General features: G+C 43.7%; 1 protein-coding gene across 1 annotated transcript in view; it reads right to left on the reverse strand.

Annotated features, from left to right (window-relative positions):
* Nucleotides 1-9676: 9676 nt before the first annotated feature.
* Nucleotides 9677-25634, reverse strand: part of LOC147888299 (ATP synthase F1 complex assembly factor) — a 54155-nt gene continuing 38197 nt past the window's right edge. Inside the window, exon 5 of the mRNA XM_087393543.1 lies at nt 9677-10262. Within this exon, the coding sequence (XP_087249669.1) occupies nt 10122-10262 (141 nt within the window). The 3' untranslated portion in view covers nt 9677-10121. The remainder of the gene's footprint in view (nt 10263-25634) is intronic.

A 25634-nucleotide genomic window follows, 5' to 3' on the forward strand; every position in this document is an offset into this window, starting at 1 on the left:
TGGTGCACCACATAGACTCCCTTCAGTGGCTTTTCAAATGTTTCGTTGGTGAAGATCTCCAACCAATTGACTTTCACCTTATCTTTATAGGTTGCAAGTGCCTTGGCCACACATTTTCTTGGAATGTACTCCAACCCTTCTTCAGCCTAATATACTCTATTAAAAACCTATAGAAGCGATGTGCCTTGGCATCCCTTGTCTTGTTGATGAGGTACCCTTGTGATTGGTGAAACATATTGCCATTTCCTAGTGTTCCTTCTTTGAATGACCAAGTAGCATTTGGGCCAGCTTTAAAATCTTTGCACAGAGCCACATATCAAGGTGGATCCTTCATCCCTGCCTGCTAATGCTATGACTATCTACTTCATAAGAGTCTATAATCTCTTGCGCTACCTCATGACTCCACATGTCAGCCCATGGCAAGTTTGCTGTATCCAGTAGCTTATTGCACTTCAACATATTTATTGTTATGGAATCACCTCTTCCAAATGCCAAAAAAAATTAGATGTGATGGGAATGGGGAAGGCAACAAGCACAGTGATAGCGGGATATTCGAGTTTGTGAAGGGAGCTATGAAGAGAGATATGGGCACAAAGATGATGAGCATGAAGATGAAGAATGAATAGGATGAAGATGACTCAGTGTATAATTGGTTGCATGGAATCACCTCTTCCAAATGCCAAAAAAAACTTAGATGTGATGGGAATGGGGAAGGCAACAAGCACAGCGATAGCGAGATAGTCGAGTTTGTGAAGGGAGCTATGAAGAGAGATATGGGCACAAAGATGATGAGCATGAAGATGAAGAATGAATAGGATGAAGATGACTCAGTGTATAACTGGTTGCATGAGCTAACAAGCTCATTATACTCATGATTTGCTACCAATTTAAGCATGCCATGTGGTTCTTTGCTAGAACCCATCGATCGTAGCCCTCATGATTAGTACTAGCGATGGTAAGTTTACAAGGATCAGTGCCATGTCGGCTCCCATTGATCAACTTAGGAATTACTCATTGATCAACTTAGGAATTACCTTGCCTTCTAGATTAGCCAATTTTCAACAATACAGTTATCATGAACTTTCACTAATTTGTATGGACCATCCTAGACAAAATTGAAATTAGGCTTCAATTTACATCCCTTGCATTGTATAAGAACACAAGTATTCCCTTTTCTAGACGTTTGAGAACAATACACCTATCATGCCAAGACTTCCTCCTTTGAATTACTTGTTGTGTCCACATACCTTGCAGATGTAATTCGTCTAATTTGCTGAGCTACTCCAATCAAAGATGTATTGCTTCATGTTCACCAAGATGATGTTCTATAGCAACATGCAAACATGAAACCGGAAATTCTACTAGGACAATAGGAGGACACTTCTAATACAAAGGTCATGCAGAATGGAGTGAGATTGGCCACGACCTTATAGCAGTTTTATAAGGCCATAATGCAGCATGTAATTTGTTATCGCAATCACTACAATTAGTATTAATAGTCTTTGTAAGAACCAAATTCGGAGTCTTGTTGCTGGACTCGACTTGTCCATTACACTGGTGATAGTAGGTAGTGGCTACCCAATGAAAAGTCATAAACTCCTTCATCAAAATTTCAAAGATGTCATTCAAAAAATTAGTCCCTTGATCACTTACATAGGACAACCATATCTTTAGATAATATTTCTAAGAGGAACTTCATGTTGAGATATCGAGCTCCACTCGTGATATGCCAGGGTGACCGTTGTGCATTTATGTCACCGACTTGTTAAGCTGCAGATGCGGTTGGTACTGCCCACATGAATAATAGCTGGATGACAGCTATCCTTATGTACTGTAGTTCGTGGCTCAGTTAGTATGCCACCTTAGTTAGTTGAGTTTGGTTTGAGACCTACATATAGGGTTCTTATATTTCTTTGTACTAGAGTTCTTTTGGCTTTCACAACTAAGAAGAGGAAAACCGTTTTTCAGCCTCCACCTTTGTGTGTATTCCCCCATTGTGTATGTGAGAAAGCCACAAGTGAGACTCCTTCCTTCTCTCCCACTATCTTCACATGGTATCAGAGCCTGGTTCGTGGTAAGGAGCTCAAGAAAGCAAACCAAGTTTGTGGTGTCCTAGTAAGAGGACCAGTGTTGCTTTCCTTTTTCGAGTTTGGGAGCAAATCTCTGCAGGTAGCACAGCCGAAAAGTGCATGAGTACATTGTCTCAGATTGAGACACCCTTCGCGGTGTGGCGAGAGGGCAGTACATGCTACAGCCAAGGGCAAAGCCCTTGGTGACTTTATTTTTCTGATTCGAGGCCATTTCGGGGCCTATTTTGGAGGCGGAAGTTCTCCGCAAGCAGTGAGAAAAAGGCCCAATTTTTACTGTGCAACCACTGCTCCGTAGGTCGGTGAAAAGTTGCCGCAGAAATTGCATCATATGCCTGTGCGCAAAGATATTGGGAGTTACAGAATCATCCTTATTGCCTGTTCATGCAAAATCGTCACTAGGAAGTGACTATGTGATCAAATACCACTTTCGTCAGTTTTGTAGATTTGCCCTGGCCGAAGCTGTGTTTTTTGCAGTGACAGAATATTTTACAGTGTTTTGTAATGGCGTCTGATTCTCTTTCACTGATTGTCACTGAAAAGCTTGACAAGAACAACTTCCAAGCATGGAAGTTTAGAATGACGAATTTCCTTATGGGAAAAGGCTATTGGGAGTTCATTACAGGAAATGAAGAAGAACCAGTTCTTCCTAATGTTTCCAATCAATAGAAAATGCAGGCATTTAAAGGATGGCATGAGAGATCTAGAAAAGTTATGTACTGGTTGTCTATTGGTATTTTAGATTCTATGATTGTGCATATTCAGGATGCAAGTACACCAAAGGAGGCATGGGATACTTTGGCAAAAATGTACAGCACAAATACGCAAGCCAGGAAAATGCAGCTCAAGTAGGAGTTGCACAATGTGCAGAGAGAAAATATGAGCATTAATGACTACCACATGAAGGTGAAGAAAATTGCAGATGCACTTGCTTCCATTGGGTCACCAATGGAAGATGATGATTTAGTTTCTATGACCTTGAATGGTCTAGGAAAGGATTATGCATAGTTCCGGACATCCATTGCCGTCTGTGAAAAATTTCATGATTTTGAGGAGTTGTTTGCTCTTCTAATTTCTGAAAAGCAGAGAAATGATGGTGCATCTTCTTCAGGAGGAACTTAAAAAGAAATCGTCTTCTACTCAAATGCTGGAAGAGGTAGAGGCAGAGGTAGAGCAAGCCAAAATCTGGAGGCCATGGTAGAAATCAGAATATGCAGCAAACTCAAGAAAACCAGTCCTATGGAGGAGGACGTGATAACTCTAGAGGCAGGGGGAGCCAAAGAGGTCACGGTGGATGGCAGAGAGGCCAAAATGCAAACAGCAATGTTGAATGCTACTACTGTGGTAAAATGGGTCATATGGTTAAAGACTGTTATAAAAAGCAGAATGACATCATGAATGGAAAATTGCAGCAAGGGAATTATGCATCTTCTAGTAGACAGGGTGATGACAGAAATGAGCATCTGTTTATGGTGCAGCACATGAAGTGTAGTATGTTGACTCAGGTGCGTTAAACCACATGACAGGTCATGTAGAATGGATGCAGGATACAAGGAAAATGGAAAGACCAGGATTTGTGGAGACTGGTGATAATACTGCACATCCTATTGTGCAGATTGGTAAAATTGATTTGTCTATGTAGGATGGAAAAAAGAAATACCTATCTGATGTATTTCATGTCCCAAATATCACCAAGAACCGGTTTCTGTTGGTCAAATGGTTGAGTAGGGCTTGCAGGTCAGATTTAATCCTCATGGATGCTTTGTTGAGGATATGAAAAATAATGGTCGCTTGATAGCAAAAGGAAAGAAGGGCAGGATGTTTACGTTGGATGCGGACATTGAGTGCAACAATGTTTGCACATGGGACCAGTGTAGTTGCAGATATTGATATCTGGCATAAACGCATTGGTCATGTTAATGTACATTGACTTAAATCAATGCAGGCCTAAAATATTATTGCAGGATTGCCTAAATTCAAGGTTGTAGAAATGCATAAGGTATGTGAAGTCTGTCAATTTGGAAAACAGGCAAGGAAACCATTTCCTAGACATGTTCAAGAGAGTAAGAAGCCATTGAAATTAATCCACTCTGATGTGTAGACTACTAAAGCTGCATCTATTAGAGGCTGTCATTATTTTGTCACTTTTATTGATGACTACAGCAGAAAAGTTTGGGTGTATTTTATGAAAAAGAAAAGTGAAGTGTTTGGGCATTTCAAAGCTTTTAAAGCTATGGTTGAAAAAGAAATAGGCTTGCAAATAAAATGCTTAAGGTCAGATGGAGGGGGAGAGTACCTCTCAAATGAGTTTGCAAGATTCCTGTAGGAGCAGAGCATAAAGCAACAATATTCATGCAGTCATACCCCATAGCAAAATGGATTTGCAGAAAGGAAAAATAGGCATATTGGAGAGATATCTCGGGCCATGATATATGAAAAAGACCTACTAGATTATTATTGGGATGAAGCAGTTGCTACAGCAGTTTACATAATGAACAGGACTCCCACTGCAGCAATACATGACATGACGCCAGAGGAGATGTATACTGGTAGGAAACCAGATATTTCTCATTTGCAAATTTTCGGTTGCATTGCCTATGTTCATGTGCCAGATGAGTTGGATCCAAAGCTGAGAAGTGCATCTTTATTGGTTATTCTCTGCAGCAGAAAGCGTATAGATGCTATAACCCTTCTACTCGTAAGTTTACACTGAGCAGAGGTGTTTTTTATGAGATGAGCAGCTGGTATAAACCAGTAAATGTGATTGATAATGTAGATGCACAAAATGGTAATGCTGCATAGAATTCACAGTAGCAATCACAAAATATTAGTGGACCTACAATGTCCTCTAGCAGTGGTTCACATATTTCACCATGGACAGGCAGATTAAGATCAGGAGAATCTCCTCAAAGCAATGTAGATAGTGGTATATAGGTATCACAAAAAGGAAAAGAGAAGGTAGATCAGCCCATGTTTGATGTGAATGTAGGTCACTCTTATGTGGATGGTGAATCCAATGGCTCAGAACAGAGCATTGATGATGAGTTGGGTATTCCTTCTCTATTGTTACACCTGGAGTAAGGAAGACCAAGGATGTTTTGAGAGCACCTGGAAGTGAGCCTATTTTGCGCAGGTCTACCAGAGCTAGGTATCCAATGGATAGGCTGAAATATGATGGATTTACAACCATTCACTATGCCTATATGGTCAAAGTGATACAGGAACCACAACCCACTTCTTTTGAGCAAGCCATGGGAAAAGAAAAATGGGAGAAAGCCATGGATGAAGAAATGGATGCCTTGGAAGCAAATGCTACATGGGAATTGGTGTCTTTGCCTAAAGACAAGAATGCAATTAGCTGTAAGTGGGTTTATAAGGTGAAGCTTAATGCAGATGGTTCTGTGAACAGATATAAGGCAAGATTAGTTATCAAGGGGTATGCACAGACATATGGCATTGATTATGAAGAAACATTCAGTCTGGTTGCAAGGATGGCAACTGTAAGAGCAGTCATTGCTATGGCTGCATCAAAGGGATGGTATTTACATCAGATGGATGTAAAAAATGCCTTCTTGCATGGTGATTTGCAAGAAGAGGTCTTTATGGAGCAGCCACTAGGTTATGTTCATGCTATTCATCCTGATTTATTTGCAGGTTGAAGAAAGCCTTGTATGGCTTGAAGCAAGCACCTAGAGCATGGTCTGACAAGATAGGACAGTATCTTGTCACTGTTGGCTTTCAGATTTCTAAGGCAGATTTCTCACTTTATGTGAGAAAAACAGAGAAAGGTATTATGCTGCTTGTCATTTATGTTGATGATTTAATCATCACAGGTGGTAGTGATGAAGATATCCTTCATATGAAAATGCTATTGAAGCAGAAGTTTGAGATGAAGGATTTGGGAGAGCTATGTTATTTCTTGGGCATTGAGGTGATTAGATCACTAAGTGGGATAGGGCTCTTGCAGAGGTAGTATGGATTGGATGTGTTGTCCAAATATGGGATGACTGGTTGTGAGCCTATTTCAATTCCTTTGGAGCAGAATGTGAAGCTGAGCGCAGATGCAGGTCAGCTTCTAGAAGACCCTACTATGTACGGACGCATAGTAGGAAGTTTGATTTAAATGACTATTACCAAGCAAGATTTGAGCTATGCTGTTGGATTGGTAAGTCAGTTTATACAAGCTCCAAGGAAACCGCATTTGGATGTGGCTAGACACATACTTAGGTATGTGAAGTCCACATTGTAGTATGGACTATTTTATGAGATTGGGGTTCAGATACAGTTGCATGGATACACTGATGCTGATTGGGCTAGTAGTATTTCTGATAGATGATCTACCAGTGGATATGTGTTCTCTTTTGAGAGTGCTGCAATCACTTGGAGCAGCAAGAAACAGCCTATAGTTGCCTTGTCGAGCACAGAGGCTGAGTACAGGGGTACAACAATGGCTGCATGTGAGGTAGCTTGATTGCATAAGCTACTTCATGATATGCGTTAGTCTACAGATGGGCCAGTTGTCATTTATTGTGATAACATGAGCAGTATACACTTGGCATATAACCCAGTCTATCATGCTAGAACAAAGCACCTTGAGGTGCATTATCACTACCCACCATGGTGCTTGCAAAGGCTTATAAAGGTCTTGCTAGAGTCATTTTGCAAAAGATCTTACAGCTAGAAAAGTGTTGCAAGGAGGGTTATACTGGAGTACACTTTTTTGGATGCACATGCCTTTATTGTTCAATGTGGTGTTTGTCAGTGCACCACAAGCATGCTTCTCCCTGATCATATGCCTCTCAACCAAGTGAGCCTTCGGAATCTTTCAGTAATAAGTCCTCAATTTCATTGATCCATTTAAAGCAACTAAAATCAAAACAAATATGTTATTGTAGCTGCTGATTATTCTACTAAATGCGCTGAAGTAAAAGCTATAAAAAATAACTTAGCCTAGACTACTATGAAGTTCCTCTTTAAAATCTTATTTATAGATATAACTCAGCCTCTTGGACTACTATGAAGTGTGAAGATAGTGGGAGAGAAGGAAGGAGTCTCACTTGCGGCTTTCTCACATACACAATGAGGGAATACACACAAAGGTGAAGGCTGAAAACAGTTTTCCTCTTCTTAGTTGTGAAAGCCAAAAGAACTCTAGTACAAAGAAATAGAAGAACCCTATATGTGGGTCTCAAACCAAACTCAACTAACTAAGGTGGCATACTAACTGAACCACGAACTAGAGTACATAAGGATAGCTGTCATCTAGCTACTATTCATGAGCAGTGTACTAACCGTATCTGCAACTAACAAGTCGATGACATAAATGCACAACGGTCATCCTGGCATATCACGAGTGGAGCTCGATATCTCAACACTCCCCCTCGAGCTCAATCCCAATTCTTGCACACCAAGCAGGTCTCTAAACTTATGCAGCTTCTCTACGCCCAATGCCTTCATGAATATGTCAGCTACATCTTCCTTTGTGCTGACATAAACTAGATCAATAAGACCTAGGAGCAGCTACTCGTAGACGTCGAGTAGGTAGTCGTTATCTATTGGTTGGTTTCAGTCGAGTCTTCATTGTAAGCAACAACAAACATGCGTGCAGTGAGCTACGAGTCTTCTTTCATGAATATTATAGGAGACTCCATTACACTTTGCATGTCATTACACTTTGCATGTCCTAGTCCTACCATTCCCACTTTTCGTCTCCCTCCACTTTTTAAAAGGCTATTGCTCTCACATGTCCTTTCTCCCTCCTCCCCTTGCCGTATGAATAGTAATCCCTACTCTTATCAAACTCTCGTTGAGAACACCTAGAATCTCCTCTAAGATCTATGGGTTTCCAGGGTTGCCTCCATTTTTTAAAAGGCTATTGCTATAACATCCATGGATGCCCTCCACTTTTTAAAAGGCTATTGCTCACACATGTCCTTTCTCTCCTCCCCTTACCGTCTGAGAAGTAAACCCTACTCTTATTAAACTCCCCTTGAGAACACCTGAAATCTCTTCTAATATCTATGGGTGTCCATGGTTGCTAGCCACTTCACCATTTTTTATGATGAATTAGCACCTAAACACAAAGGGAGAAATTGGGGAGAAAGCATCAAGAGGAAGAATTGATGGTATGTACTCACTTCAAGCTCGAGGGAAGGTCACATAATTCATACAGGCCTACACACAATTCGGTTCCAAGATTTGCATGCCAACCTTCCATTTTCTTTTTAGTTCTAGATCCATTAACTTGTGATAGCATCACACGATTCACACACAAAATTTTACTACTTTATATGTAAGATGAGATGGACTAGCTATGTCTGCCAATTGAGAGTGAGAAAGGGGCTTCACCTAAAAACAAGGAGATCCCAATTATGTAAACCTCTTGTCAAGGGATCAACAAAGTTCATGAGAACTTGAACAAAAGGTCATCTTTATGCTTACTATTAACCATTGCCTCTAGAAACACGAAATCTATTTCCATTAGTCACAAAACTAGCCACTTCTTAATCTTACGATTACTATTAATCGTTATCTCTAGAAAGACAAAATGTATTTCCACAAGTCATAAAACTAGCCACTTCCTAACCTTATGCACACTCTTAATCATTGCCTCTAGAAGACGAAATGTCAAGACTAGCCACTTCCTAACCTTATACATACTCTTAATCATTACCTCTAGTATTTCCACAAGTCACAAAAGTAGCCAATTCCTAACCTTATGGGCAATGCAAGCCCCTTGAAAAGCTCATCCACATAAGAAAAACAATCATGTGAGGCCCCACGATCTTAGATGTCGACTAGTTTCCTTTAACTAATTTACTCATTTGCAATGACCCTTACCTATCATGTCATTTTTAGAAATTGTTGATTTAACACGAGATGTAAAATAAAACACTTCAAGAAAACCACTATATTTTGCTTACTACACATCAATTGCTTTTAGAATATAAATGGCTTTCTATAAGTTATAAAAATGCAATCCACTTGCATTACTTCTTAGACCTGCCACACATGCTCAAAAGTATCTCGTACAAATCACGGATGACAATGTCATCCAATTCCATACTCGATTTGCAGTACTTTTTCATCTTCTAATGTACGATTCGACATTCCAATGTATATTGCATTGCATAAAGTTTGTGCAAATTCAAGTACAGCTTACAAATGAAGAGCATAATCTAGACCACTTAAGGAGTAAACTCTTACTTGTGGACGTGATTTCCTCCTTTGTGTCATTAAAGGATGAGAGAGAGAGAGAGAGAGAGAGAGAGAGAGAGAGAGGGGGGGGGGGGGGGGGGGGGGGGGGTAGGGTGCTAACATTCACTAGTGACCTAAGGAGGCTCATCTAATAAGGGTATTGAATTAACACATCCCATCACAAGGAGCTAATCGCACACAGGTAGGTAGCTAGAGAGAGCTAGAGAGAGAGAGAGAGAGAGAGAGAGAGAGATTAATGTCTTCTGGAGGATGAGACAAGTACAAACAAAAGTAACTACTACATCCGAGTACTTGAAAACCAAGGAGTGCACATGGCAGGTCTTGGAGAGAGAGAGAGAGAGAGAGAGAGAGAGAGAGAGATTTGTCTCCTATGTGATATTAAACACCAAACTTTTTCTCCCCAGCATAACATGTCATCAACATCACACCCAAGTCCTTAAATATGGACATTGGAAGTAATATTGAGACGACATAGTTTAAACATGTTCTTTTTTCAACCTTGCATTTTCAAAACCATCAAAAGCCCATTTTCAATAGCTGTATAGAGCTAAGCTTGCAAAATGTTAGCATTTAGGCAAGGAATATTCTTGATCTTTTGTGGATTCCTAAAATGGATGCGATACAAGCAAAACAACCATACTATGTTGGTTGGCAATTCTTTTAAATTTGGTCGTTCTCAAGAAATAGCCATCTTAAAAGAATTTATGGGATCACAACCAAGATGCAACATCACCGCGTCATCTTGTACCATCAAACGAAAAATGTAACACTACAAACATTTTTCTCTTAAGTTAATATAGCAGGATTTCAAATTCATCAAGGACCCAATGGTAGCCCCAACTCCCTCAAGACATCATTAAACTCAAAATCTGCACTTTGCTTGTTAAATTGTTGCACTAACCTATATCTTGAATCATCCACGAAGAAAGAGTGCGATACCTCCAGAAGTTGTTTGGCCTACACATACAAACAACCCTTCTTGATCTCTATAATACAAAATGGTCAAATCACAATAAGCAAGAGAAAGGGTGAAAATCTATACGTGCATGTGTGCTAGGACACATAGATGGGCCTGGGTGCCATATGCACAGGAATGCATGTGTTTGAGTTGGTTGGGGGCAGGGGGGTGGCCGTGATGTGGAGAGTATGCATGCTTATGTGCATGCTTTTGCATTTTTACAAGTGTTCGCATCCATGCCACACACAACACACAATTTTAAAGCAATCGCCCTTCTTATGCTTGCAGTTTACTTATTCTTATGATGACTAAAATAACAAAATCTAAGTAGGTGAACCATCAATTCTTTATTGCCCTTGCAAACAAGGAATGCTAACTCTACACCATACCAAGCAGTTCACCCAGTACTACATTATATATATTTCCACCATTAGTTTTGTAAAGATATTTGGCCCCCTAAGATCGCTTCATGTAAGGGCTACCTGCAGGCTGCACCTCTAGTCCCATAAAACCAATTAATCCAACAGACCTACAAGAACGTGGTGAGTCCCATAGGCATCTTCATCTCCGTGTGCTGCAAGTAGACGAAAGCTGAGCATTCCCAAGGCCAAGACCTGGACCTCATTACTTGTCCCTTTGACTACAGACCTTACGCATCCTGTAGCCATGCTTGTGATTGCAAGACCTCCCACAAGGTTCTTGACCCTCCTGCGTTTCTCCAATTGAGGCTCCTGCCTCTAACTGAGTACTTTAGATAGTAGTTAGGCCACTTCAACTCAGCTACATCCTTTAAGAAGGGTTTCTATATCATTCTCCTGGATCTTTTCGTATAATATCTGCATAGGAATGCATCTCTCTCTCTCTCTCTCTCTCTCTCTCTCTCTCTCTCTCTCTCCGTCAGCCCATTAGCCCTCCGCCCATTGTTCACATTCAACTCGTCAGCTGTCCCTTGTCCACGCTCAGCTCATCATCCCTCTCTCTCGTAGCCCTTACGTAGCCCCACATAGCCCTTGTGCAGCCTCCCGTAGCCCCTACGTAACCCTCCCATAGCCCCTGCGTAGCCTCCCACATAGCCCCTACTTAGCCCTCCATAGCCTCCTGTGTAGCCCACTCCCCTAGCCCCCCATCTAGTGTTTCACCTCAGTCTGTAGCCACACCGTCTGGTGCTTCACCTCCGCCTCAGCCTGTAGCCACCCTGTTGTAGCAGCATAACCCAAGTACAAGCTCGGGGGGGGGGGCTTTCTCCCTCCACCCAACCCCAAGCTGGCCTGAAACCCTAGCCCAGTTTGGGGGCTTATCTCGGCAAGGGGGTAGCAGCAGACATGGCCAGCAAGGATTGGCCCAAACGTCTTCGAAGTCTCCCTCCACCCCAACAGCTTCAGCCAGCAGGCTCCGATATGCCACAATTGCAGCCATGACACCCTCTCCATATGCGCACACACACCTACGAGGAGGTCTGAACCAGCCCATCGTTGGGCACCATGAACAGGGGTTTTTTTACTCCAGCAAGAGGTAAGAGATCTACCGATGCAATTAGCGGATGCAGTGGCTAGAATTCAGGTTCTTCAAGGACCGGGCAAGTAAGCAGTAATTGATGAGGTGGTAGAGTCCTGCAAGCCTTCCCCTCCTACCCCCGAGCTAGTTTCTATGGTTAAAGATTTAGTTTATACTAAAGTACAAACTGTTAGAAAGGAGGTAACTCTATAGTTTGACAGAAAGGTACATAAAGCAGATATTCAAGAAGAGATCCATGAACATGCAGCTAGACGTGACAATGCTTTGAGATCAGAATTGGGGGACTCCCTGAAGGATGGTACAAAGAGGAGGACTCCTTTAGTGACACTTTAGCGCATGTTAAGAGGCCATGCCCAATGTTGATTGGACGGTTGACAAGGACGAGGATGTTGATGATGAAGATGAAGCCAGACAACCCGTATCCTACACTCTAAAGTTCATGCTATTAGTACACTCAACTCACGAGATCTACGTGTCAAACTTATTCGACAATCTTACAAGTTAAAAGGGACCAAGATATAGATAGGTAAGGAGCTGACACGAGCTCAACTGAAGAATAAGACAGCGGAATTAGGCAAGGTCAAGGCTGCTAGGAAGGATGGAAAATGGGCAGTATATCATGAAGGCATAGAAATCATTAAAGAGTTTAAATCCAAACTGAAAGACTCTCAGTCTTAAACTGATGTATGGCTGATTATGTATTCAGACTATTATGTAGGAACTCTAAAATACTCGAGTTACTTTCTTGGACTCCTTGGGAGCTGCCATGTGCCCTCCCTAAGCAGATGTACTAGATGGCTTTTGTTGTCCCATAGACCTGTTGGTCCCCCGTGAACATTAATAGAATCTCTCTCTCTCTCTCTCTCTCTCTCTCTCTCTCTAGAGAGAGGGGAACACACACTGACACACATACATGTGTGTACGCGTGCATGCGTGGGTGCACGTGACATGTGGGCGCATGTGTACACAATTGCTAGTTGCAACATACCAACCGTTCCACAAGCTACTACCTCATAATTTTCATTCACAATCCAATGTCACCTTCTGAAGAATTGGATTGCTTTTTTTTTAACCTGTGATCCCTGACTAGCGCCTTGACAAATCTTGTGTGTGTTATTGTGTAAGATGCAAGAGTAGACCTATATGGTTCTTGCTAATAAGCACTGTCTTCCAGGTCCCAGGATCCTCTATGGCAACTCAGGAAGTCTATAGAGCTACTGAGGAGGTATGAGTCACCCCAACCAGATTCTTCAGAAATTTTTATATCACTGTTGTAGGATGGCAGAGTAGACTAATGTACCTGTTGCTTACCAGCACTATCCTGTATACTTAATTTAACTCAGGAGTCACTAAGCTTAAGAGAGACATGAGTCACTATCATCTATGGAAAACATGCTCCCCATTCAGAAGCTACAAATTGGTAACAAGCACTTTCCTTCCAGACTCATCCAGATGTGTTGCTGGATGGCTCTTGCCCATGTTCAAATCCCATTTAATCTGTTCTTTTGCATTAGAAAGCTAGCCTCTACTAGGTGGCATCCTTGCGATCAGACAAGGGAAAATGAAAGGAGGATGTTCTTACACTGAGTACCAAAAAAGCCAGCAGGCGTATCTCTCAGAGCCAGGCAGCACACCCCTCCTCCCCTCTTACCTTGAGCCAGGTTGCTCATATGAGAGAAACACTATGCGCATTCACACAAAAGAGGAAGTGATAAACTCAAGACTAGTTGAAACACAAAAGAGGAAGAGTGTTGCAGCCAATCAGAGGCTGCCAAGTGTCCATAGGAGCGCCGAGTACGAGGGGGTCCCACTCCCCTCACCTCCTAGCCATGCATGCCACCCCAGTCTCCCAAAAAGGCTGGCAGGATGACTGAGGAGGGTCCAAGGGCCCTTTATATGCAAGGAACTCACAATGTTGCTTGTGCCTATGGGATTTCATATCCCCAAATCCATGTGTCACAGCCACGAGCCTCCTTCAATCAACCGTGCTCCACACACCATTTGAGGGGTGAAGGCCACCACCTCCGACACCCCTGTGGCCAAACCCCGAGGCAAACAACTTGGGGCTGACAAAACTTGACCACAGCCAATGAACCAATTGGATAGGCTGTCTTTAGAAACTATTGTCTTGCTTGTTTTGCCCACCATGCTAGAAGTACATATCTCTAATGAAATAAGAGGCATAAATCTCCCATAGAGCAACCGTATAGAGATGTCCAAACCACTTGTGCCACAACTTGCTAGAGTCTATGTTTTCATGAGCACTGAATACCACCATCCAATAGAGACCATTACAAAACACACCCTTTGTAACCAGTTTCCTATACTTATCTAAGTATTTCTAAATGTTGATACCTTTGTAAGACTAGAATTAGTCCAATCATACAAATCTAGCTTTTTTGTTGTTCTAAAGACCAAAAATCTACACAAAATATAAAAGAGAAAATGAAAGAGAAGAAAAGAGAGAAACAAAAACTTTTATAAAGAACAAAAGGAGGACATACTTAGCAAGCAAAGCAACACTTATGTCGTCATCACTGCCCAAGCATAAGCAGCTATATTGGGTTTCTAAAGACCCGCAGAGTCTCTTGGGAAAACCCAGTGCTTACGAAATATGTCAAATAAACAGAAGAGAGAAAACAAGAAATAAAGAAGAAAGGAAGAAGGTGACTAAGCAAAAATAAACAAGCAAGTAAAGAAACAAAATCTTCCAAAAACTGGAATTATCTCTCCCCCCCTCTCTCTCTCTCTTTTTGGACTCTACATTGATGAGATCGCATAGGTGGTGAGGGCTCATCACTAGGGGATCTCCTCATACAAATACTGTTACATGCTGATGATATAGTCCTCATATCCTCTTCAACGGAGGGACTACAAAGAGATCTGGAGGCCTTAGAGGTGTTTTGCAGAGAGAGAGATCTGACGGTCAACCTTGGGAAAACTAAGGTTATGATCTTCAACACCTCACGACCAATGACTAACCGACTCACTTTCACCTATCCTGGTGAACCAATGGAGATAGTGCAGTCATACACATATCTGGGAGCAGTCTTCACATGATCCATCTTCACGATGAAACATGCAGCCCAGGCACGACTCACACGAGGTCGTAGTGCTTTGGCTAGACTAGAGAGGCAGTGTTTCTAGGCGCACTTCCAGAATCCACCAACGAAGGGCTGGCTTTTCGACACACTAGTGCGACCGACTGTCATGTATGCAGCACCTTTCTGGGGGTGCGATCTTCCGAGGACAGATTAGAGGAGCTTCGAGTGGCTACAGGTGACGATGGGATCCAAGATGATCCAATGTAAGCCCTCAATTCCACATGAGATAGTACAGGCAGAGTTCGCCATGACACCTCTCCAGGTTGATGCCATCTTTCAGACAGTGACTTTCATCCACTTACCCCATTGGAGACTTTCGAGATTGGCCCTAGAGTCGTCCAGACAACTCGCATAGAGCGGGGTAGACCCATGGTATGCACGCATATCTACATGGCTTGCCATGCCAGTATCCAGATGGATAGGCTTCCCCCCTTTCAGTACAGCATGGATGCACCTTCTGAGTTGATCCCGCAAGATGAGATCAACCATTTTATACGGTTAGACCACCTCCAGCTTCACACATCCCGGACTTGGGGGGAGGACCAGGAACTCCCCACCAAGACCCAGTTCTATCACGACCACTTCCTGCCAGTATCACAGGAGGGATTCATTATCAGACCCCAGTATCTCGAGGATAGAGGAGTATCTCATGCACTGAGGATTGCCACTGGTCAGATGCGGATTTCATCCCATCAGCTGAGGATTGAGGCAGGGAGAGCAACGGGTATACCTAGAGAGCAGCGGATCTGGACGCTATGTACGCTGGGGGCGGTTGAGACACAGGAGCATTTCCTTTGTGTTTGCCCAGCCTGCTATGAGATTCGAGGACGATACCACTGTCTCTACCTAGAGGGGAATGACTTCGGTCCTTTGTCACGACTGATCCATTTCCATGACCAAGTCTGTATCGGACTCTATCTGATGGAGATGTGGTGACATAGGGAGGCGCTTCTACGATAGATCAGAGAGCAGCAGGGGTTAGTCAGACCACTACAAGACATAGAGGGTGACCGGGCACAGCGGCACGTCACAAACTTCTATACATTTGAGTCAGCCCCCGGACACAGTGGAGTGGAGGAAGAGGAGCTAGCCGATATGAGAGCAGTCTAGATGAGCAGCCGGCACAGTACCGCCGAGAGAGGGACGTAGAGGCCACATGTGCGACAAAGAGCCCCCAGAGTACTCTATTGAGGTCCAACCTATCACAGCTTTCCTCAGAGGAGACCGACAGAGACGAGGGATCACTCTAGACATAGCCCAAAGAGTCCAGAGAGCGAGGAGACCGCACCCCCAGCCACAGCTCGAGACAACTCGACACACACAGATACGAGATATTTTCGCAGCCCACCAAAGAGCCATCACTGTACCAGGCTTCGGTTTCATCCTAGCGCCTGGATAGATTGATTGATATGATATGATATGATTATGATTATGTTTATGATTATGATTCTGTTAGCATAGATTAGTACTCAGCAAGGGTCCTAGCGTACCCTTTGCTTCAGCCCACTGAGGCTTGTATGAGTTCGCTTTTCTGTGCACTTTGTCCCATAGGCCCACGAGGTCTCCCGTGGACATTAATATATCTTTCTTTCTTTCTTTCTCTCTCTCTCTCTCTCTCTCTCTCGTTGATGATTGAGCTCTACCTTATTCTACATGAACAGAAGGGATAACATTGTGGCCTTACCCTTGTTGGGGTAAAGGCACATTGCCACCCCTTTATTAAAGATATGACACCTATGACTGTCTTAAGACAGTCATAGGGGGAAAACCTAATCCTAATAAAACTTAAGAGTTTGTGGTGTGGCTCATCACTTCACACCCGCACATTTGGAGTCTTCTCTCTCTCTCACTCTCTCCCTCTTGTACTTCTACCACTCACCTTCGCCCTTCAACTGGTATCAGAGCCTACCCCTCCCTCTCCACTCCGTCTACCCACTCCCTACCTCTTTGCCCTAGTGGCCAGCAGGGCTGCAGCGAGGCAGAGCGGGCAGCAGCAGGGCGGCAGTGCCGCAGCAGCAGCGCAGCAGCAGGGCGGGCTGCAGCAGGCAGCGCGGGGGGCGCAGCAGCGCGCCATTTCGCAGGCGGGCAGCAGGCGCACGCGTGGGTGCAGGCAGCGCGTCATTTCGCGCGCCGTACAGTACCGTACGGACGTACGGCCGTCCGTACAGCCGTACGGACACCGTACAGGCGACCGTACCGTACGGACGCCGCCGTACGGACTGTGACAGGGAGCTGTGTCGGGGATTTTCGATAGGAAGGTGCTTTTTTGTTTTGGATCTGCGTCAGAGGAGTACATTTCGAAATTTCTCCTTGGATCTGTACCCTGCACAGGTACAGCAGGTACATTTGTACCCTGCACAGGTACACAGGTACGAAAGTACAGCAGGTACATCAGTTTTTTTTTTCTCTGGGGAAGAAAGAGAAGGAGAAAGAGCACTCTGCTCTTCATTCAGGATCATTTTTCAGTTCTCAAAACTGTGTTTTTTTTAAAGTACAGCAAGTACCTTCATCTCCCTCGTGCTTGAGGTGACCAGAACCATAGTGTGTGATTGATTGCACAGTTATTTTGTTTTGGGAAGGTAATGCCTTGATCTTGCAGAGGATATATGCTTTTACTGGGTTTGAATCTCAGTTTACGGGTGAGCAGATCATAGGGCTTTTGCCCGGCAGTTGATGCTTTGTATGCCTTGAGGTAGTGTGGTGCCAGAGTGCACACATTTGTCTCGATTTCCGCAGTGTGGAGGTGACATTTTCTTGCAGGTCACATTTCTTGTGCAACACTCAGAGAACCTCAGTTGAGCCACGCTTGGCCAGGGCGCATCGAGTTTACTCGGTCCCTAACTGTCCATCGTTGACAGTGCTCAAAAGGTTCCTCATTGAGTGTTTGTACGTTGGGATCTGTGTATGTCATTTCTACACAGGGCAGTATTTGCATTACACTGTTAGTTGATTTTGTCAGAGAGATTTGCACATTGTATGCCTTATCCCTCATTGTTGAGGTTGTTTTCACTTGGTACAAGTGTCAGATCAAGGGGCTTTTGCCCAGATTTTGCTTGAGAACACTTGGGTTACTGTCAAAGATCTTCAGATGCATTTTATTCCCTTGGCAGAAGGGTAATTGCTTGGGATTTATTCCATTTTCTGTTGCAGGTTTTGTGACAGGCTGAAGTGTCTGGAGCTCTTTTTTTTTCGGTAATCAAAACAGTATATGCCAAGTGGTTTATGCATATTAAATCAATGCAATACCTCATCTGAGGTGGGAGAAGTGATCAGGACAGCAGTGCAGCAGTGTTTACAGCAGTGTTTTGTGCTTTGTCAGCTGTTGATGCACTGTTAAAGCACTTGTGGAGCAGCTGCAGCATTCTGAAATTACTTTTTTTTAATGCCTATTTGAGCACGGTACAGTGTGTCAGAAGGTACAGTAACTGGAGAGAAATTTTCTGTTGTGCTGCAGATTTTCTGACAGTAAAAAACAGCACTATTGTGAGTGCTCCTGGCTCTTGATAGAGCAGGTTTTTTCTGAGAAATTCAGAATTTTATTCAGTCTTTCTTGACTTACAGGGAGTCAGGTACTATCTGATATGGCATCAGGGGGAAGTGAATCATCAATTCTGAACATAAAGAAGTTGGAAGGGGCACACAATTATGCATTATGGGCAGAACAGTGTTTGAATGTACTTCTGCTTAAGAAGATTTCTAAGCCCATAAGGGTGAAGGGTGTCAAGCCATCTTGGGATGTCAGATGATGAATGGGAGGAGCTAGATCTGTCCGCGAGGGCTGCTATCATGCTTACTCTCAGTGATTCTCTTGTGTACAATGTTCAGGCTGAAAAGACCTCTTATGGTGTATGGCAGAGGCTAGCAGAGTTGTATGCACAAAAGAGTTCAGCCAGTAAGGTGTATTGGTTGAAGAAGCTGGTTGATCTTCGCATGAAGGAAGGTACAGCTATGACCTCACACTTGAGTGAGTTCAATGCCATCTTTACACAGCTGATTGCACAGGGGTTGAACCTTGATGAGGAGTTCAAGGCTACTTTCTTGTTGTGTACCCTTCCTGAGAGTTGGGACACTTTCAAGACCACCCTGTCTAATTCAAATGTCACTCTTATGTATGCTGATGTGGAGAGCTCTCTCCTTATGGAGGAGATGAGCAGAAAGAATAATGCTGGCAGCAAGCCTTCAAATGCTTTGCAGGTACAGGAAAGAGGCAGGACTCAGCAGAAGGGGAGATCTGCTAGTAAGTCTAAATCCCGCAGTCAGTCCTGTGGTAAAAAGGATATTGAATGCTTTTATTGTGGCAAGAAGGGACATGTGAAGTCTAAGTGCTTCAAGTTTATACGGGATCAGAAAGCCAAGAAGGCTGAAGTAAAGGATGCAGGCAGTGGAAGTAAAGGCAAAGGCAAGGCCAAGGTAGATGACTTGGATGCAGTGAATGTTGCAGCAGAGGACAGTGACAGTGACAGACATGAGGTATTATGTTCTTCTGCTGTAATTGCACATACCTTGGTTATTGATGGCCATGACATGCACACCTGGCTCTTGGATTCAGGTGCTTCTTTTCATGTTACTCCTCATAGGGAGTGGTTTACTTCCTACACAGGTACTCATGGAGTTGTTCACCTTGGGAACAACTATGCATGTCAGATTGCAGGGATTGGCAGTATACAGATAGTGTTCCCTGATGGACGCACATTTATGCTTGATGGTGTTCGCCATGTGCCGCAAATCAAGAAAAATCTGATTAGCACTGGCTTATTGGATGACAGTGGTTACCACACCACATTTGGGGATTCCAAATGGGTGATTACTGATGGCCAGGTTGTAGTGGCTGAGGGTTTTAAGAGTGATACCTTGTACCCTCTTTATGTTTCCAGTGTGGGTAATCATGTTGTTGCCATAACCGAGCTGCCAAAGGTTTCATTGTGGCATAGCCGGTTGGGACACATGTCTGTTAAAGGAATGCAAGAACTGTCACGTTTGGGTTATCTGCCGTCTCTTTCTTTTTCAGATTTGCCTACTTGTGATCATTGCATATTTGGCAAGCATTCTGTGACTCCTCATAAGAGGAGAACTCCCCAGAATAGAGCACCTCTTGATCTAGTGCACACTGATTTGTGTGAGATGCCACAGTTATCACTAGGGGGTGCAAAGTATTTCATTACTTTTATTGATGATGCCACACGCAGAGTGTGGGTCTATTTCTTGAAGCATAAAAGCGATGCCTTAGATGCTTTCAAGAAGTTTGTCGCTCAGGTTGAGAATCGGACAGGTCGCAGGCTGAAATGCCTCAGATCCGATAATGGGGGTGAGTATGTGTCACATGCTTTTGTGCAGTTTTGCGAAGCTAAGGGCATCAAACAGGAACTCACAGCCCCTCATAATGCATCTCAAAATGGTGTAAGTGAGCGAATGAATCGAACTATTCAAGAGAAGGTTCGATGTATGTTGTCTTATGCTGCATTGCCCCATGGCTTTTGGGCAGAAGCCGTGCAAACAGCAGTTCACATTATTAACAGGTCGCCAAACAAGGCTTTGGAGTTGAAAGTGCCAGAGGAGGTGTGGTCTGGCAAGCCACCCTCATATAAGCACTTACGTGTATTTGGCTGCGAGTGCTTTGCTCATGTACGCAAAGAACTGCGCACCAAACTGGAGCCAAAGTCTATCAGATGCATCTTCATGGGTTATGGTGACCAAGGTGAAATGGGGTACAGGTTGTGGGATCCCGTTAAACGGAAGATTATACGCAGCAATGATGTCATCTTTAAAGAGGATAGTGTATACAAGGAACCCGTGCAACCTGTGGAATACAAGAGGGTTATTTATGATGATGTTGGACAGCAAAGAATGCCCTTTTATATGCAGCAGCAGGCTGCTGCAGATAACCCTGTTCAAGAGGGTATACAGGCTGGAAATCAGCCAGATAATTTTGCCAATGATGCACCACTGGATATGCCAGCAGATGGGGCTGTAGAACAACCAGATATGGTGGTACAGCCACCCGTCATGCATGACGAACAGGCTGGACAGCAGCCTAATCCGGAACATTTTGTTAGGAGGAGCACCCGTGTACAACGGCCTCCTGCCAGGTTTGTTCCAGGAGCCAATAATGTGGCTGATTTTATCATGCTGACAGATTGTGGTGAGCCTTCCAGCTTCAAGGAAGCTATGGGAAGAACAGAGAAAAGGAAGTGGGAGAAAGCCATGCAGTCAGAAATGGACTCCCTACTTCAAAATGATACATGGGACTTGGTGCAGCTACCTGCAGGCAGAAAGGTTTTGCCATGCAAGTGGGTTTACAAAGTCAAAGTGGATTCAAATGCTTTACCGAGGTATAAGGCCAGATTGGTTGCCAAGGGATTTAAGCAGGAGAAGGGCATTGACTTTGATGAGATCTTTTCCCCTGTAGTCAAGATGACTACTTTGAGAGCAGTGTTAGCTCTTGTTGCTCATGAGGACATGGATTTATGTCAGATGGATGTGAAGACTGCTTTTCTTCACGGAGATCTACATGATGAGATCTATATGAGTCAGCCAGAGGGATATGCTGTTAAAGGGAAAGAGCAGCTTGTGTGTAAGCTCAAAAGAAGCTTGTATGGACTCAAGCAGGCACCAAGAGAATGGTACAAGAAGTTTGATGCCTTCATGCAGTCCCAAGGGTATCATAGGTGTGAGACCGATCATTGCTTGTACACTAAACGGGCAAAGGATGGCAGTTTGATGCTACTCATTCGATATGTGGATGACATGCTGATTGCCAGTAAATCTCAGCTTGAGATTAGTGCTTTAAAGAAACAACTGCATAAGTCTTTTGACATGAAAGACTTGGGTGATGCAAACCATATTCTTGGCATACGGATTACTCGTGACAGGTCCAAGGGACTTTTGTTTCTGTCACAAAAGGAGTACATTGACAAAGTACTGCATAGGTTTAAAATGGAGGGGGGGAAGTCTATTAGTACCCCATTGCCTCCACATTTAAAACTCAGCAGTAAGGACAGCCCCAGATCAGATGATGATAAGGCTGAGATGGCCAAGGTTCCGTATGCATCTGCAGTTGGTTCTTTGATGTATGCCATGGTTGCCACTCGTCCGGATATTGCTTTTGCGGTGGGAGTCATCAGCAGGTATATGGCAAATCCAGGCAAGCGGCACTGGGAAGCAGTGAAAGGTGTCTTGAGGTATCTCAAGGGTACCAAAGACTTGTGCATATGCTATGGTAGGCAGGATGCATTGGTGCATGGTTTTACAGATTCAGACTATGCAGGGAATGCAGATAACCGGAAGTCTACTACCGGTTATATTTTCACATTTGCAGGAGGTGCTATATCATGGGTGTCTCGGTTGCAGAAATGCGTTGCACTATCAACTACTGAAGCTGAATATGTTGCAGCCACTGAGGCTTGCAAGGAAGCAATATGGCTTACTCGGCTGGTGGGAAATTTGGGCATTACAGGAGATATGCCAGTTTTGCATTGTGATAGTCAGACTGCTATCATGTTGGCAAAGAATCCGGTCTTTCATCATAGATGTGAAATATCATTTCATCAGGGAGGTACTAGAAGACAAGCGACTTGAGCTTGTGAAGGTACATACTGATGATAATCCTGCAGATTTGCTCACTAAGAGCTTGCCTACAGAGCGGTTTGCACATTGCCGCCACATCATGGGATTAGGATGAGACCACTCTTATTTTATGGTCTTGTATACAGTAACTGTATATTGCTGTAATTTTTATTCTTTTCTCCCCTTTAGGCATATTGGCCTTTAGGTGGGAGGTTGTTGGGGTAAAGGCACATTGCCACCCTTTTATTAAAGATATGACACCTATGAATGTCTTAAGACAGTCATAGGGGAAAAACCTAATCCTAATAAAACTTAAGAGTTTGTGGTGTGGCTCATCACTTCACACCCGCACATTTGGAGTCTTCTCTCTCTCTCACTCTCTCCCTCTTGTACTTCTACCACTCACCTTCGCCCTTCAACCCTGGTCTGAAAATCATTTCTTTAACATTGTCCCCTACTATAACAGTTGACTTTAGATCCACCAATTTGAAAGAGCTATACTCCTCCCTTTTTTCTTCATGTATTTGGTTCCACCACTACTCATGTACCATCCATACACATGATCAAATATGACACTCGCTTGAATATGTATTTGCTCCACGTAGAAACAATCAAGGGAGAGGGAGAGAGTGCACACAAAAGGATAGAGAGGACTCTTTAGCCGTGCAACATGTAGCTTGCAAGGGTGAGGGGCATTTTCATCCTCACAAGATTGAATATCCTCCCTTGACCCAAACCCAAGGGCCAAGGGACCTTTAGCAACCCTCCCTAAAGTTAAAGGGTACACATCACCCGGAGGGCCTGTACAAGCCACCTCAGAGTACAACACTAGCAACCGATACAAAACATTACACAAGAGCCTTGTGTCAATCATATGAGATTTCCATCTGCAATCTAAGCCCACCACCAATAGTAGGTCAGCTTTCTATTACTATGTTTGTTTTAGCAATCTAGAGCATCATGTACATGATGTCATGAACGAGTGCAATGGCAAGTCTACATCAAACCTTGTCATCCAGTCCCTATTACAGCCCTAGGCCTAGAATCATTTCTTACTAGAGCCCTACGCACATGCTCACACATAGGATCAAATACCACAAAGAGCCAGGCCGCCGAGGGTGTCAATGACTCAAACACCATGTTATATGTCAACAAAGGCACACGACGACAGGATGAGGGACCATACAACAAAAAAAGTGATCGTACATAGCTGCGCTATAGGTTGAAGTTAGAAACCAACCTTATATATCCTCCATTAAGGTTAGGATCCCTAGGGGCATTTAGATTCATATTCTGACCATGCTCTATAATAAGTGCAATTTATGGGAACGCTACAGCCTACCACCACCTCCGGAGCTACGGGAGGCCTTGGCACAAGTTCATCTTTCTTCCATTCGAAGACTTCTCCCACTATATGGTTCAGCTCTACGCCTTGCCTCACAAGGCCTTGGGCTTGGACTGAGGCACCAAGTTGCTGTTGCTGTTCGCCCGCCATCAACAAGCCGCGGCTTCTTGGATGAAGATGAACATGTCGCTAGACTGGTAGCAGAAGAGGGACCTCCCGTGATAGATCTGGACAAGGATTATGCCTTTTGATACAGGCAAGGTTTCGACCCAGATGGCAACAATTTTGGCTTATGCTTGTATTTTGGTTTGCAGTCGAAGTCAGTTTTACTTCCCACTCAGTTTATGGGAGGGTGTTAGAAATGGTTAGTGGTAAACCTTGTGGGGATTCTAGGAGATAAATGACAGGTGGCTTCTATGCATGGCTATCTCTACGTGTTCTTCTTCAAGCGGTTATCTGGAGCGTCTCTTTCTTTCTCCCCTATTGTCAAGGTTCGCCTCCATGAGAGTCGAGGCTAGCATCTCTTAGCTACAGCCAGAAGGCGACTCTTGGCATCATGGTTGGTTAGCCATGACACTAGGAAGTGCTGGCGACATGATCTAATAGGCGAATATGGAGTACATGGTGGTGGGCATCCTGAACGTCGTTCTTGCAGGCAGTTCGTGGAGTCCATATATTGCATGAGTTGCTCATGTTGCAGTAGTTGTGTGCATGAGAGCTTGTGTAGTTCTTGACAGAGGTGTTAGCTTCTTGTGAGCATGTGTGGTCTCTTTCACTAGTCGACCTGTGTGGTCGCCATTTCATGCAGTGTCAAGCCTTCGTGGCTTTATGGTTAGTGTTATTCTCTTGTGAACCTTGACAACAAGCCGCGTAGGGATGCGTGGAGGTTTCTAGGTCTTAAAGTCGTGAATTTCAGCGTGTGTGATCGAATAAAGGTTGCCATCTTTTATACGAGTTCTCTGATTGTCTTCTTTCGACTCTGCTCACGTGAAATATATTGCATGCAATTGCTTCTAGGTTACCAACACCCTCCAGGGCTCATAATCCATCCATTGGAAGACCATTTTGGGAGCAGATTGGAGCAGCAGGCAGCCAGCCTAAAGAATCTATCCATGAGCAAGAGCTGCAGTAGACAAAGAGCTCACAGGAGACTTCACCCTTGGCTGTCTTACAGGGAAGCAAGGAGTACGGATCAAAGGGGCAAGCACTACCTTGTGTTTTGGCTGTCCGGGGGGCAGGCAGTGTGAAGGTATGTTTGCGGGCACAATAATGAGGCCAACCCAAGCTCTACGGAGCACACAGGCTGAGTGTTCTAGAAGTGTCATGGAGGTAGGAGAACACAATATTTTGTTTGTATGGGGGTGCACATCTTGGTGGCCTTTGAACTTGTTTTTGTATCATGTCCATCTCTTGGACAGAAATATATATAATGCTGGTTCTACATCTCTCCCATGAGCATTCACTATTTACTTGCTTGCATATGTGTTGGAGAAATCATAGCCCAAGAGAGTGTGTTGGTGTGATTTCTAGGAGTTCTAGTAGTGGTTCTATGTGTGAGTGCCACAAGTCACCTTGGGAGTTATCCCATATGCATTTGGTACTAGAATGTGTTGTGCATATTCTATAAAGGCTTGCACTTCACTTGTCACATCTATGATGATGAATGAATGAAAGCCTTTCCATTATCTTATTTTTTTATTTTTATTTTTTTTCAAAGAAAGGAACCTTCTATTAATGCTTGAAAGATTTCATACAAGACAGCATCCCTGAAGGTGCTGACTATGGAGAAAAACCAGAAAAGGCTGAAAGAAACCGGCTTGTTCCAAAGAAACCCAGCTCACTGC

Source organism: Dipteris shenzhenensis, chromosome 22 (genome assembly GCF_047967505.1).
Source record: "Dipteris shenzhenensis isolate YYH24624 ecotype China chromosome 22, Dip_SZ_1.0, whole genome shotgun sequence".
In the NCBI taxonomy this organism is placed as follows: domain Eukaryota; kingdom Viridiplantae; phylum Streptophyta; class Polypodiopsida; order Gleicheniales; family Dipteridaceae; genus Dipteris; species Dipteris shenzhenensis.